Below are 14,998 nucleotides of genomic sequence, written 5' to 3'. Positions count from 1 at the left end.
TCAGGCTAGTCTGACCTGTCCAGGCCTTTCTATAAAATGTCACCAGGTGTCCCAAAGTCCAAGGGAGGCCTCTCCATTCTTTGAAGGCCTCCCCTTCCTGGACTGGCCTGGGGGCAGGGAGAGAGACCCAGGCGGGCTGGGAGGGAGTTTACGCAAGGCCAAGGCCGCAGATGGAAGGCAGGTCGGCTGGCCTGTCTCTTTAAATCTCAGGTAATTTGGGAGGAGGGTGGGAGTGTCTGCAGGCTCGCTAGCTCCCAGGAGGAGCTCCCGGGGAGGAACCCAGCCGAGGGAGTCCCAGCTCTACCAGGTGTAAGAACCTCAGAGCCCTCTGGAGTCAGGCTCTGGCGCCCCGGGGAGACTCCTCAGGGAGGTAGGGACCAGGGAGGTAGGAGACGGGACCTCTACAGGGCGAGGGCAGGCCGGCCCTTGGGGGTGCTGATGTGGCCCCAAGGCTGAGTCCTCTGGGGGTCTGGCCTCGGCCTCGGCCCCCCAAGGAGCCGGCCCTACACTCCATGGGGTTGCCGCTACCCAAGGACAAGGGGTTCATTCTCTGCCTGTGGAGAAAATTCTGTAGTTGGTTCCAGAGACGGGAGTCATGGGCCCAGAGCCGAGATGAGCAGAACCTGCAGCAACAGAAGAGGTAAGCCTCAGTCTGCTCCCTCGCCCCTCCCAGCCCTCCCTGCCCCCCCCACCCCCACCTTCCTCTCCCTCTCCCCCTTCCCCTCTCAGTCTTTGTTTGCACCTCTATTTGTACAAACTGTGCTTCCAGTCCTGGCTCCTGCGGAGCATTTTGTCTCAAAGGTCTTAGCCAGTGGGGCTAGCTCCCCTGGAGGCCAGGTGGAAGGGGAGGGAGCTGGCATGGGCACAGGTACCACCGGCTTTAAGATCCAATCTAATTATGCAAGCCCTTCACATTTCCCTAAAGGCCTGGGCCACCTAGCTGGGCCCTGGGAAGATATGGCATCATGGAACCGCCAGCACAGAGGTGCTGGTAGGTCGGGGCAGTGCCGGATGGCTGTATTCCCTGGCCCCAGAGCAGTCTGTCCTGCAGAAACACGTAATGCAGGCACATACACATGCGGGGAGTGGATGAATGAATGATTGAATGAATGAGGCAGACAAGGAACTGCAGGCATCAGTGACCACAGAAGACAAGAGGTGATCACGGCTGCCGTTCCTACGCATTATCGCCACCAGCAGGCATTGACCAAGGCTGAATGCCAGACACGGGGATGATTTTGAACCAGAGCTGGGACCCAGCCGTGGACTTCCTTACCCTCTACGGGGGAGAGGGGTCTGGATGCTTGGCCACATACCAGATGTGCGTAGGACCCATGCTCACCTGAGAAGCTCTAAAGTTTGAGCCCCTAAAAACTTCCCTAAACTCTGATGTCCCCATGCCCTAGGAGGGAGAGGAGAGGAGACATCCCTGCGTGAGATGTCCTCTCCAAAGTGTCCGTGGGTCTCCCTACCCAGGTGCTGATGCCCTAGAAGGGAGTCCTTCCGGTGGGGTGGAGCACCCCACCAGAAGGAGCACCTTCTCAGGGTCCCTGAGAAGGCAGTTAGCACATGTCTCTTCACAGAGGAAAGCCCAAAGGTTTTGTATCTGAGGGTCTTTCTCCATCTCCAAGAGCAGAGGCCTGCCTGAGCCTGCCAGGGAGCGCCTGTGGTTTTTCTTCCTTTGCCCCAGGATTCTGGGCTGGGGGTGTGTTCCTTTTTGAGCTTTGGCTTCCCCTCTCTCACACCAGCCGCCCACTTCTCTCCCCCCGGGCCTGGGAGAGTAGGGGCTGAGCGCATGTTTGACTGATGACATCTTGAGGCACAGAATGGCATTGTTGTTGGAGAATAGGCGGTCACTGGTTCCACTCTTCCCTACCCACTCAGGACCCCGGGGCTGGGGGAGCCAGACACAGAGCACAGAAAGGCCTGGGGCTTGGAAGGGGTGGCAGAGTCGTTCTGTGTGCCAACAGGGCAAAGCAGAGACAGGGACCACAGTCTGCTGCTTCCACTCATCTTTTCGGCCTCTATTTCTTCTGAAGACCATCGGTGGGGCTCCTCTTGCAGCCTTGGGCCAGGAGGGCCTGATGTCACTTTGAGGGATCCCCTCCTTTCCTGATCTCCCTGCCTGGTTCCATAGCTTCTCAGCCCTCTCCTTCCCACCCAGAGCCTGGAGTATTGATTCCCCTCTGGGTGGGCACTTCCAGGAAGGACACTGAAATCACCGGAAAGGGAAGTGTCCTAGGCTTTGCAGTCAACTGGCCATAGGGGAGACTTGCCCATAACTGGGCAACAAGGAGATGACCACGTAAGTGGGGACAATATGACAGGTGAGGAGGTGGGCTGATGGCAGAAAGCAGCAGACGATGTAATGAGCACCTATCTTGTCTTCTATAACCCCAAACCTGTGGGGGGCAGTGCCGGTATCCCCTTGGGAGTGAGGCTGGCTCAAAGCGAGCAAGTGGTGAAGTCAGCTTGGTGCCAACAGCTCAGAGGGGCCTCTGGGTGGGGCTGGCGGATTCCAGGGAGTGGAGCATAGTTCAGTGAGAGGGAAAGGCTCCGTGGTCTCCCCAGGATGACCAGGAACCCAGCATTCCTCTCTCTCTAGCAGATGTGTCTTGGGTCTTGGTCCCACTGCCCCCTCTGCTTAAATCCACAATGCTGGACCCAAGCTGAACCATTACCTTTTTCCCGTTTCTTCTTCGTCATCTCTCCCTGGACCTTGACTTGTCTTGTTTCCTGAGATTCAACATACTAAACACTTATGGAGCATAAAGCACTCTGCCAGACTTGTAGAAAATGAACATGACCTCCCTGCCCTCGAGAAGCTCACGTTCTCATGGTCAAAATGCATCAGGATGCATCTACTTGGGTGACAAGTGAGCTTGGTGAGTGTCCTAAGAAGGGCATAAGCACGTGTCATGGGAGCAGAGAGGACGACACTGCGGTACCTGATTCTGCCTGGTGTCGGTATGCTGGGCAGCTCCCAGAGGCTCTCACATGACCCCGTTGTTGGCACTTTCTCCCTCCCACTAGACGGTGGGAAGGCAGTGAACACGGAAGGTTCTCCTCTGCTTAGATAGCTGTATAAACACGTGTAGCCATGGGTCTGTGAAAAGTAAACTGGGCCTCTCCAGTGTGTTGGGACTCCCTGCCTCAGGAAGCACAGCAGACACGCATGTTGCAGGCACTTGTGCTAAAGCTGCAGGACTTGGAAGGGCGGACCGATTCCAAGTCTGCAAATAACCACTTTTCTCCCAGCTTTGGCTTCCTCATCCACTCGCCAAGAACCTGAGCGGGAGGGAGACAGCCCACAAGTGGCCAGCGTATGCACGCATGCTTCCTCCCCACACACGACTGCCTTCATCTGTGGTCACTGCTCTGGGCTGACCCCCTCCCCCTGAGAGAAATCAGGAAGAACCATAAAACTAGAAGAACCACATAATTTAGCGGTGAGAGCCTGGGGCTAGGTTCTTGGCCAAGCGTTCTGCTTTTAACTCTGTGTGATCTAGCAACAATCTGGTTGTGCTGCCTCAGTTTCCTTTTCTGACAAATGAAAGAATCATTCAGCCCATGCCACAGGGTTGTAAGGAGAAAACGTGATCATATCCTTACGACCTCTATACCCTTTGGGAAGCTGAAAAGCACATTTAACAAATGGGATTACTGTGATGAAAAAAACCAAAAATACAACAGTCAAAGGCAACACCCAACATTGGCAGGAGTTTGAGGGGCTGGGCACCTCCTTTCTTTCAGGGCTGTATCCTCCTGGGAACCTGTACGCTGAGCTCCACGTCGCGTGTGCCCTCCCCTTCCCGAATGGCGTGCTCGTCTGACAGGGTGCTTGGAGAGAGACCAGTGGGACCCATGTCTGTGGACATGGCTCCTGTGCCTCTAAGCCCTCTCCAAAGCCTGAGCCACAGAGAAGAGGGATGGGGAAATGGCCAGTGGGGTCCCAGCCTCAGCTCTGCCTCTGACTTGTTTGGACAAGTCACCTCGGGACGCCAGGCTTCTTTCTCCATCTGTGACATGGACAGATAGGTTAGATTTCTAGCAACTTTCTAGCTCTAAAATTTGGTTTGAATTCTCCTCCAAAGGCGCTCTGGATCTTGTCTCGTTTCCAGCAACCAAATGCAGAACTTTGCTCATGTGCACGTAGGCATGGACACATTCTCAAGAAGGAAGAGGTTGAGTGTGGGACTTCAGCTCAGGTCATGATCTCACATTTCATGGGCTCAAGCCCCGTGTCCCCACATGGGGCTCTGTGCTGACAGCTCAGAGCCTGCTTCAGATTCTGTGCCTCCCTCTTTCTCTGCCCCTCCCCCACTTTCACTCTGTCTCTCTCTCTCAAAAATAAGTAAAACAAAAACAAAAACAAAAACAAAGAAGGAGGAGGAGGGGAGGACAGAGTGCAGGAAACAGGGAGAAAGGGAGTGAGAGATACTTTCTGCTGGCCCAGAGGGAATCTTAAGGAGGAGATCAGTGATTTATTTACTATGTAAAAAATGGGCTAGGTTTTGTAATATGGTTTTCACCAGTCTAATATTGAGCAAAACCATTCAATTTTATAATTATTGTTCAGCAAAATAAAGCATGCTAGATTCTGAAAACAGCTTTCATACAGCTTTCATACTGCTATAATTACAGATTTTGTCTGCAATGTCTTTTTGCTACTTAATCAGCAAGTGCTCCAAAGGCTTTACCTTTTTGTTTCTCTCTTAAATATTTAACAATCTGTAAGAAAGCACGTATAGGGAGTTTCTCATTCTTCTTAATGTGAAGAGTCCTCTTTTTTTTTTATTATTATTATTTTTTGGGATAGAGAGAGACAGAGCATGAATGGGGGAGGGGCAGAGAGAGAGGGAGACACAGAATCGGAAACAGGCTCCAGGCTCTGAGCCATCAGCCCAGAGCCTGATGCGGGGCTCGAACTCACGGACCGCGAGATCGTGACCTGGCTGAAGTCGGACGCTTAACCGACTGCGCCACCCAGGCGCCCCAAGAGTCCTCTTTTTAAAAAAAAAAATCGCTTATGAACAATTCAAGCTATAGGTCAGGAATCCCCTACCTTGCAGATGGACACTTTGGACAGAATAATTCTTCGTTGTAGGAGACTGGCCTGCATAAGATCCTCCTGAACAGCATCCCTGCCTTCTACCCGCTAGATGCCAGTGGCACCTCTCCACCCTACCCCAGTTGTGACAACCAAAAATGTCTCCAGGTGTTGCCAGATTCCTTGGTGGCGGGTGGGGGGGGGGTTCACCCCTGGTTGAGAGCTACAGCTCTCAACCACCATTTGTAAACAAGAGATTCTGGTAGCGATGTTAACTAATCTACTAAATAAAGTAAAATTTCCCCCTGGAAGGGACCAAGTATAATGTAACCATTCAAACCAGAAAGTATGTTATCAGTATCTCCTCTTCCTGCCTTGGGGAGGTGCCTGGTAGAGACCTAGTAAAGACCTGTAGATTTTGCTCCAGATCTAAACGTCTGTGCTGGGTTGCTCTGGTAGAAACCACTCGTGTCTCAGGCACAAAAATTGTTGGATGGGTCTGCTCTTGTGCCTTTTTTCTGGGTCCCAAGTGTAGTCAGGTTTTGGGGTTCCGACTGACTGCCAAGATCGTGACTGAGGGCTTTCTCTGCTGTCCCCTTGTGGCCCTATGGTGCCACTGCAAGTAATTGCCTTATCTGATCCCCTCCGGACCATTCATACACTGCCCCCTTTTTCTCTGAATTCTGGAGTTTGCCACCCAAAAGAGACCAGTTCTCTACAAACTTTGCCAGATAAGATACGGGACATGGAGTTAAATTTGAATTTCATATAAATGATTAACAAGTTGTTAGTATGTCCCAAATGTCACATGGGACATAGTTATATTAAAAAAGTATTGGTTGGAAATCTAAAATTAAAATCTAAAGGAGGATCCTGCATTTTTATTTGGTAAATCTGGCAAGCCCCAATGGACAGTAAGTACTTGTTGTTTCCCGGCCCGCTAGGGCAGTCGGCAAGGCAAGAAAAAGAGCACATAGGAATGGAGGCTTGTCGGGGACATTTGTGGCCTTCAGAGACACGTAGGGACCCAAAGGGGTGTCTGTGGGCCTTCCACCAACTAGCCTCCCCACCCATATTTTAGGAAGTAGGGAGCAGAACCCTGCACTTGGGTAAGAAGCTCCCTTGGGTCCATTTGTAACTTTGCCATTAACTTTAGTCAAAATAGGCCATAGAGCCAGAAGCTAATTGAAAGAGAGCAGGGAAAGGAAACAGACAGGAGAAAGCGGCTGACCTCCGCCCTTAAGTGTCCCTTGTGTAGAGGAAAGACAGTACTAATCACAACACACAGTGAAAGATGCAAAAATAAAGAGCCAGACTATATAGTGTGGAAAACTTCCTGGGAGGGTGTGTATGTGTGTTGGGGAATAGGGCTGGCTCTAGAATATTTATAGAGGAGGGGTTTGGGCAAATTGTTGGAAGGGCAGTGGTGGTGGTGAAGGGGGTGTGGAAAATTTGCTTTGCAGCTGTGTTTGTATATTCAGCATACTGTTTTTTACTTAGATTACATGTTCGCCTAAGGTTGGCCTAAAGGGTGGCCAATGGAGACAATAAGCAGGGGCAGTGAGGCCACACTACCTTCTGCTACTGCTACAAATTCATTCATTCTGCAGATGGTGGTGGTGTGTCTACCATATGCAGAGCACATCCCTAGGCATTGGGGTTACAGAACAGAAATGAACAGGGTGAGGCAGACGCTCTGGATTCCAGGTGGAAGTTAATATGGCACAAGCCTCGGGAGAATGGAGTGTTCGGGGGCGGGGGGTGGCAGTGGTGGGGCCAGAATAGCTGGGATAAGGAGTGAATGGGAGGAGGAAAGAGGGGAAAATAAGGTCACCGAGGCTAGAAAGGATCTCTGTATTCCTTCTCCGTGGGCACTTAAGGACCCATCAGACTTTTCTTTTCTTTTTACATTTATTTATTTTTGAGAGATGGGGCACAAGTAGGGGAGGGGCAGAGAGAGAAGGAGACACAGAATCCGAAGCAGGCTCCAGGCTCTGAGTTGTCGGCACAGAGCCCGACGCGGGGCTCGAACTCACAGACCGTGAGATCATGACCCGAGCCGAAGTCGGACGCTCAACCGACTGAGCCACCCAGGCGCCCCTCCCATCAGACTTTTCTAAACGGTGATGGCAATGCCATTTAGAGGGTGTACCTTGGCAGCATGGAGAAGGGCGGATTGGGGGTAAATAGGGCACGGGAAACTAGCTAGAATATTTTGCTAACGAGGGGCAGAATAGAGAATGAAGACATGAACGATGAGGGCCGGTAGGCACGAGGAGGTAGGGATTGAATGTTGAATTGACAAAGCCTGATGGCCATCCAGGTGGCATGGAAGCGGGGGCGGGGAAGCTGGGGCCAACACTCTAGGGGATATGAGTCTTGTGCTCCTCCCTCCTCTCCCGATCACCCTCCCGTCCCGGCTCTTGGAGTTGATTTCCTGCCAGCACCAGTGTGTGATCTTCCATTCACATAGTTGGCCATCTATGGGTAAGTGGCGTTATTTCATTTAGATCCCATAGAAAGACCAAATGGCTCTGGGCCAAGACAGAAATTGAACAAAGGGGGCCCCATGGGTCTTAGTCGGGCTAAGTTTTTATAGTAATACAGGTTTTTAGTTCATTGTAGGAATAAAACTCAAAAGGGTTTGGTGAATCAGAGAAGATGATTTGTGTGTGTGTGTGTGTGTGTGTGTGTGTGCCTAAAACAAATGGGAAGCAGACAGGAAGTAGAAAGAAACTATACTCTGCTTAGGGGTCAGAACAAAAAGGATCCACTGTTGCTCTCTGATTGAGCTCTGAGGATGCTGTTGTTGGAAAGGAAGTGCCAGGATCAACGGGCTTTGCTGAGAAGGTCTGGAAAGGCGAGCATCATGCCGCTGGGGAAATCTAGCCTCTACATGTTGACTTTCTTCACAAATATGAGGGAGGAATTCCTTGTACCCTTAGTCCATGAAAACAAGGCTTATCTCGGGGGTAATCACGGGGCACTTAATGAAGCTAAACAGGGTTGCCCCAGAGGTCAGTAGGTCAGGAGGTGAATGAGTACTTTAACTCCTCCCCTCCATACCCGATATGCACAGATAACACACACACACATATTCTGGTCCCAGCACTCAGGGGATGGGAAACCAGTCACTGATGCTTCTCCCACACAAGCTGAAAGGGGGAACAGTTGGTTTGGGGTAGCTAACCGCTCAAGAAAAAATCCGGCAACCCTCGGGACGCTGCTGACCTCAATTCCCTGGATCAAGTTCAGGGTCATGAGGTGCACGTGTCTGTATATGAAGGAGCCAAGCCATCAGCCCTCACTGCACCACTGGGCACGCTCACCATTGCCACCTTTCTGATCCCATTCCCTTCTAGGATCTGGGAGTCTCCTCTCCTTCTAGCTGCCAAGGAGAACAATGTCCAGGCTCTCAACAAGCTACTCAAGTATGAGGCCTGTGAGGTGCACCAGAGAGGTAAGGGGCAGAGCCCTCAGCACCCGTCAGAGCTACACATGTGGCTCCCAGTGTAGCCCAGGACCTTCTGTGGTGGACCCCTAAATGCCTATGGTCACCATGCCCCTGCCCCATGGAAGCCATATGACTCTTCTTTCTGTCAACACCAGGAGCCATGGGGGAGACAGCACTGCACATAGCGGCCCTCTATGACAACCTGGAGGCCGCCGTGGTGCTGATGGAGGCTGCCCCGGAGCTGGTCTTTGAGCCCATGACATCGGAGCTGTATGAGGGTGAGGGTGCTGGGTGTTTTAAGCCAGTCTCTGCAGTGGATTAACTCGGGGCGACCAAAGAGGGCTTCGTTCCTCCCCCCATCTCCCTTTGTTCTTGTCATCCTCACCACGCACCGTTAGAACACCAACCCCCCAAAATGCAAGGGGAGAAGAGGCAGCAGCTGGTTTCCCTGGGAACCCTGCCAGACCAGGGGCTCCATCACACCCCCCTGCCACCTCAGGCTGCGGGAGTGAGGAGGACTGGGTGTAGATATGGGAGGGACCCTTGCAGGATCCTGGGGACAGACCCCATGACTGAGGCTCTCTCTGAGCCAGGTCAGACCGCCCTGCACATAGCCATCGTGAACCAGAACGTGAACTTGGTGAGAGCCCTGCTTGCCCGCGGGGCCAGCGTGTCTGCGAGAGCCACAGGCACGGCGTTCCGCCGCAGCCCCCGCAACCTCATCTACTTTGGTGAGAGCGGGGCCGGGGCTGGGAGGAAGGGACATGGGGAGGTGGGCAAGAGCAAAGGGAGGGCGGGCCGAGGAGGGCTCCTGCCCCCGGAAAAGCCGGAAGCGGCCGGGCCTTCCAGGGTTTCAGGCCAGAGCCAAGCCTCCCCCGACACGTGCTCCATCCCTGCCTCTGCTTCTGCTGGCGAGCGTCCCCGAGCCCAGAGCTGCCACGCGAGGGCAAGGAGGCAGTCACTTGGGGACGCTGCCCATCCCCCAGCCCATCGGACCCTCATGGCAGCCAGCCTTCTGTGTCCACAGGGGAGCACCCCTTGTCCTTTGCTGCCTGCGTGGGCAGCGAGGAGATGGTGAGGCTGCTCATTGAGCATGGAGCTGACATCCGGGCCCAGGACTCCCTGGGTAAGAGCTGGGGGCCGGGAGGGCAGGGGCCACCCCAGGTCGGGCAGGGCATCAGCGGGGACTTCAGCGCAACGGCCACGTGACGCCCGCGTCCTCCCCCAGGAAACACCGTGTTGCACATCCTCGTCCTGCAGCCCAACAAGACCTTTGCCTGCCAGATGTACAACCTGCTGCTGTCCTATGATGGGCGCAGGGACCACCTGCAGTCCCTGGACCTCGTGCCCAATCACCAGGGTCTCACCCCCTTCAAGCTGGCCGGAGTGGAGGGCAACACCGTGGTGAGGGACACTCCCCTGGCCCCATGGCGGCCTTTCAAAGACCCTTGGTGCCCAACTGCCCGGAGGGTGGGGCCCCTTCCTCCATACTCCGTCACTAAATGCTCAGCCTCAGGGACCCCTGGGCGGGAGGCTTTGAGAATGTCGCTTTAGGACATCTGCCCTGGGAGCCCGGCGTTCTGTTCCCTTTGCCCGTCCTCCTCTTTCAGATCCTTATAGGGTGTGTGGGAAAGAAAGACAACCAGAAAAAAGGAGGCTCACGCAACTAACTGTCCATCAGTCGCAAGGAGCGGGCCGCAGCCCTCTTCAGCGGTGGAGACCCCCCGGCCCTGCTTCTCACACTGACCCTCCGACTCACCACCGTGTCTTCTCAGATGTTCCAGCACCTGATGCAGAAGCGGAAGCACATCCAGTGGACCTACGGGCCGCTGACCTCCACCCTCTACGACCTCACCGAGATCGACTCTTCAGGGGATGAGCAGTCTCTCCTGGAACTTATTGTTACCACCAAGAAGCGGGAGGTGCGGGTCGTAGGGTCAGAAAGCAGCTGGCGAGGGAAGTCAGGGTCTCCGAGGTGCCCGCTCTATTTTCTTTCTGCCGCAGGCTCGCCAGATCCTGGACCAGACCCCGGTGAAAGAGCTGGTGAGCCTCAAGTGGAAGAAATATGGGCGGCCATACTTCTGTGTGCTGGGCACCATATACCTGCTGTACATCATCTGTTTCACCGTGTGCTGCGTCTACCGCCCCCTCAAGCCCAGGACCAATAACCACACCGGTCCCCGGGACAACACGCTCCTACAGCAGAAGCTACTTCAGGTGATGCCCTAGGGGCGGCTGAGCTCAGGGCAGGATTCAGCTCCCTGGCCTTCCTCAGCCCCGCATCGCTTACCTGCTCTCCAGCCCCCATTTCTCCCCTCACCCAGCTCTCAATTACGTAGGCACAAACTCAAAGTACAGGCACACAGAAACATACATATGCTCAAAGAGCAGTTTGAGAGAGCCCAGCCTACCAGGTTAAAAACAATCCTACAGGGCTGGTGACTTTATACAGGAGACACAGACTCGTGCCCAGGGACAGACAGGCAGGATGCATGGGGTCCCTGAGTGTTCTGACCCTGTTTCCCCTTCAGGAGGCCTATGTGAGCCCCCAGGATGACCTCCGCCTGGTGGGGGAGCTGGTGACCGTCATCGGAGCTGTGCTCATTCTGCTTGCAGAGGTGAGGATGGTCAGGATCTAGGGTGAGGCTGTTGGCCCCAGGGATCCAGCCCGAGCCCCAGTCTACAAGTGCCTTTGTGTCTTCCTGGCCTCTCTCCAGATTCCAGACATCTTCAGGGTGGGGGTCACTCGCTTCTTTGGACAGACCATCCTCGGGGGGCCATTCCACGTCCTCATGTGAGTCTCCTTGCTCTCCGCCAATGCCCCCACTCACTCCCTGGATTCCCGACCCCTGGACAATCACGGGAGAAAATTAACTCCAGAGATCCTTCTCCAATGATTGTGTGCCCTTGTGTACTGAACTTGGGGAGGCCAAATGTGAGTGTGTGGGTGCAGTCCCCAGGACAATCCTGGTCTCTTCTCATTCCCCCTCTGCTCCCCACCCCCAGCATCACCTATGCCTGCATGGTGCTGGTGACCATGGTGATGCGGCTCACGAACGCCAATGGGGAGGTGGTGCCCATGTCCTTCGCCCTGGTGCTGGGCTGGTGCAATGTCATGTACTTCGCCCGAGGATTCCAGATGTTGGGCCCTTTCACCATCATGATCCAGAAGGTCCGTGCCCCCACCCCCCCCACCACCCCCACCCCCACCCCAAGCTTTCTAGAGAAAGGTCCTGGAGTTGGGGCTGCAGCAAACATTTTTCTGAAAGACCAGATAATAGATGGAAGATTTTGCAGCCACATGTGGGTCTCTATTGCATTTTCGTTCCTTTTCCTCCTCCTCCTCCTCCTTCTTTTTGTTTTCTCAATCCTTGAAAAATGTGAAAAGCATTCTTAGTTCAAGGGCCATACCCAAAGAGTCCGAGGAGATTTGCCATGCAGCCACAGCTTGCTAACCCCTGGAGGGCAGAACTGTGGGACTTCTCGGGGCGAGTCCAGCGAGAGGCCGCAAGGGGCAGTTGCTCAGGGGACCCATGTGGAGGTATTTTCCTTCCTCTCCTCCCTTTAGATGATTTTTGGCGACCTGATGAGATTCTGCTGGCTGATGGCTGTGGTCATCCTGGGCTTTGCCTCAGGTAAATCATCTGGCCGGGAAGGGGCCGTGGGAAGGGGAGGCTGGAGGAGGCTGGAGAGCCCAGAATGCCTGCGGATAAACGTGGGGGAAGCTGGGAGGGAAGACAGGGATAGGAGGCTGTCAGGTCTGAGGACGGAACATGCCTGGAGGTGAGACAAAACTGGGAGTGCTTCCAGACGTGCCTCTTGGGATCAGGATAAGCCATACTGAAAATAAGGGAATATAAGAACCCAAAGCATGGAGCACGGAAGGCTGGATGGGGACACTGGATGGAGAAGAGGGAAACAGGGCTGGAATGGGCAGCAAAGAGCTGGCCGTGGTCCAGTCTGGTATGTGGTTGCCATGGTAACTCTCACCCCCTTGGGTGGAGCAGCCTTCTATATCATCTTCCAGACAGAGGACCCCGACGAGCTGGGCCATTTCTACGACTACCCCATGGCGCTGTTCAGCACCTTCGAGCTGTTCCTCACCGTCATCGACGGGCCTGCCAACTATGACGTGGATTTGCCCTTCATGTACAGCATCACCTACGCTGCCTTCGCCATCATCGCCACGCTGCTCATGCTCAACCTCCTTATCGCCATGATGGGTGACACTCACTGGAGGGTGGCCCACGAGCGGGATGAGCTCTGGAGGGCGCAGGTGAGCCCCCTGGTGGCCGGGAGGGCTAGTGCAGGCCATTCTCCCCCCACGCCCCCCCCCCCCCCACCAGCCAAGGAGAGAGCTGAACTCAGACAGAAGCAGGATATTTTGACCCCACGTAGGTTTAGACGGTTTTACTGCGCAGGACACAAAATAACGCAGAATATTCGCAATACAACGGACTAATACCTGAACAGCTGAAAAGAATTCATCATTTTCCCAAAAAGTAAAACCTCAGGCTTTTCTAGAAGAATCAACAAGAAATACAACTAATGGTGGCTGAAAGTGCATTTAGGAAATCAGTCTGTAAAACCTGATGCAGAAAACTTGGACAGGTTAAAAAAAAAAATGCTACAAAAACTTCCCAGAGGAGCGGAAGTTATCTTCGGTCAGATCATCACGATGGAGACAGAAGACCATTAAATGAGTCAAAGCACCGTTTAAAAATGTACTTAGAAAATAATTTCTCTCCACAAAAATAAAAATGCAACCCCCCCCAAACTGAATGGCACTTTGCTGTGCTGTGTAGAAAACAGAGTTAAAAGGCCCTAGGTTGGCTAAATGGGGTTTGCTCAGGAAAATAGGTTTCCATGCACATGTCCTGATATTCGATTTCTCAGTAGGGTGGTAGCATTTATAAGTGGCCTTTATGTCTGTAGGGTCAAAATATCCTGTGGCCCTGAGGATCTCTTCCTGTCTGCTTTGCCCTCCTTCCTGTCTCCTTGGGGCGGGGTCCCTCAACCTCCTGCAGGATCTGCGTAGATGTCGGGTCCCGGGGTAAAGAGCTGTGGGCTCATGTCCCATGGACTCTGTCCCACAGAAGAGGGTCAGCCAAGCTGACACCCCGCACCCCCCAGCTTGGGGGTGTTGTCCCCTCTTGGAGCCCATGAGCTCCTGCGTTGCCTAGCTACTGCTACACTGTCCTTCCTCCGCCCGACGCCCTCTCCTCTTCCCGCCCTCCTCAGTCGATTTCTCGGTCAGCACCCCACCTCTGATGGCCCCTTCGGCCCCCCCACGCAGGTGGTGGCCACCACGGTGATGCTGGAGCGGAAGCTGCCTCGCTGCCTCTGGCCTCGCTCGGGGATCTGCGGGCGAGAGTATGGGCTGGGGGACCGCTGGTTCCTGCGGTGAGTTCCTGCCGGGTTGGACGGCCTCCTGCTCCCGGGGCCCTGCGCCCGTTGACCCGCGTTGCCCGGAGGTCCCCTAAGGGATCCCTGCTGTTAAGGGAGGGGCCCCGCTAGATGCTCGGGCCCCCCCCGAAAGCCGCCGCTGAGATGCCGGCAGCCCCGTGTGCGGACTAGCCGCAGTGGTGGGAAAAGGCCGGTCACGGTGGGATGGGGTCAGCGGAGGACACGACGCGGGCGCGGGTCCGGGCCAGCCCGTCCGTCCTCGGCTGCCTCTCATGGCCTTGCGCTCCACAGGGTGGAAGACAGACAGGATCTCAACCGGCAGCGGATGCGGCGCTACGCACATGCCTTCCACATCCCGGCCTCCGAGGACTCGGACAAAGCCTCGGAGAAACTGCGGCTGGACCACCCCTCGGGCCCCCACCTGTGTCCGTCCACCCCCTCGGTGTCCCGAAGTACCTCCCGCAGCAGCGCCAACTGGGAGAGGCTTCGGCAAGGCACCCTGAGGAGGGAACTGAGGGGGTTGGTCAACAGGGGTCTGGAAGACGGGGAAGGCTGGGAGTATCAGATCTGAGCCCACTCTGCCGTCTGGCCCCAGCAGCTGCTCTCATTTTCCCGGGGGGGGGGGGGCATCAACACGCAAAACCCAAACACCTCTCCCCGGTGGGGGAGGAAGGCAGAAGGCACCCCCCCCCCCCCCCGCCCCCTTGAGGAATGCAGCTGGGGAATCGCTGCCCCAGGTCCCCACTACTCGTTCGGCTCAGGGGGCGAATAGAAAGCAAGGGGGGAGGTGGCCCTCGCCTCACCCCGAGCACAGGGCTGGTGCCAGTGAGGACGAGGCTGCGGGCTCTTCGGCCTTACTGAAGTACTCTGCACTGTCAGAGCAAAGCACTTTAAGGACAGGCTTGCCGCCTCTGTCCCAGGGTCATGGTGGGAAGGGGACAGCCCTTCCCAGGGTGCTCCAGACAGCTGGGTGGGGGGAGGCACGTGGAGAGCAGGAGTGAGGGGGACAGGAATGCTTTGGGGGTGGGGTAAAGCTGCTCGAGTCTTGCCACCTTCTACCTTCCAATAAAGCCGTTCCCTGCTCTGCT

General features: G+C 54.9%; 1 protein-coding gene across 2 annotated transcripts; it reads left to right on the top strand.

Annotated features, from left to right (window-relative positions):
* Positions 1-216: 216 nt before the first annotated feature.
* TRPV6 (transient receptor potential cation channel subfamily V member 6) lies at positions 217-14,996 on the top strand. 2 transcript variants are annotated; one of them, XM_045495962.1, is made up of 16 exons: positions 586-640; positions 5,108-5,218; positions 8,413-8,510; positions 8,660-8,782; positions 9,098-9,235; positions 9,532-9,630; positions 9,733-9,908; positions 10,280-10,426; positions 10,509-10,721; positions 11,036-11,122; positions 11,222-11,298; positions 11,511-11,676; positions 12,073-12,139; positions 12,512-12,780; positions 13,801-13,907; positions 14,202-14,996. In XM_045495962.1, the coding sequence occupies exons 2-16, from the start codon at positions 5,163-5,165 to the stop codon at positions 14,479-14,481; spliced, it is 2,103 nt and encodes a 700-aa protein (XP_045351918.1). In that variant the 5' UTR covers positions 586-640; positions 5,108-5,162; the 3' UTR covers positions 14,482-14,996. The 2 variants fall into 2 exon arrangements, with proteins under 2 accessions (XP_045351917.1, XP_045351918.1); XM_045495961.1 differs by lacking the exon at positions 5,108-5,218 and having other exon boundaries at positions 217-640.
* The last annotated feature ends 2 nt before the right edge of the window (positions 14,997-14,998 follow it).

Source organism: Leopardus geoffroyi, chromosome A2 (assembly GCF_018350155.1).
Source record: "Leopardus geoffroyi isolate Oge1 chromosome A2, O.geoffroyi_Oge1_pat1.0, whole genome shotgun sequence".
In the NCBI taxonomy this organism is placed as follows: domain Eukaryota; kingdom Metazoa; phylum Chordata; class Mammalia; order Carnivora; family Felidae; genus Leopardus; species Leopardus geoffroyi.
This window is presented reverse-complemented; position numbering and strand designations above follow the sequence as displayed.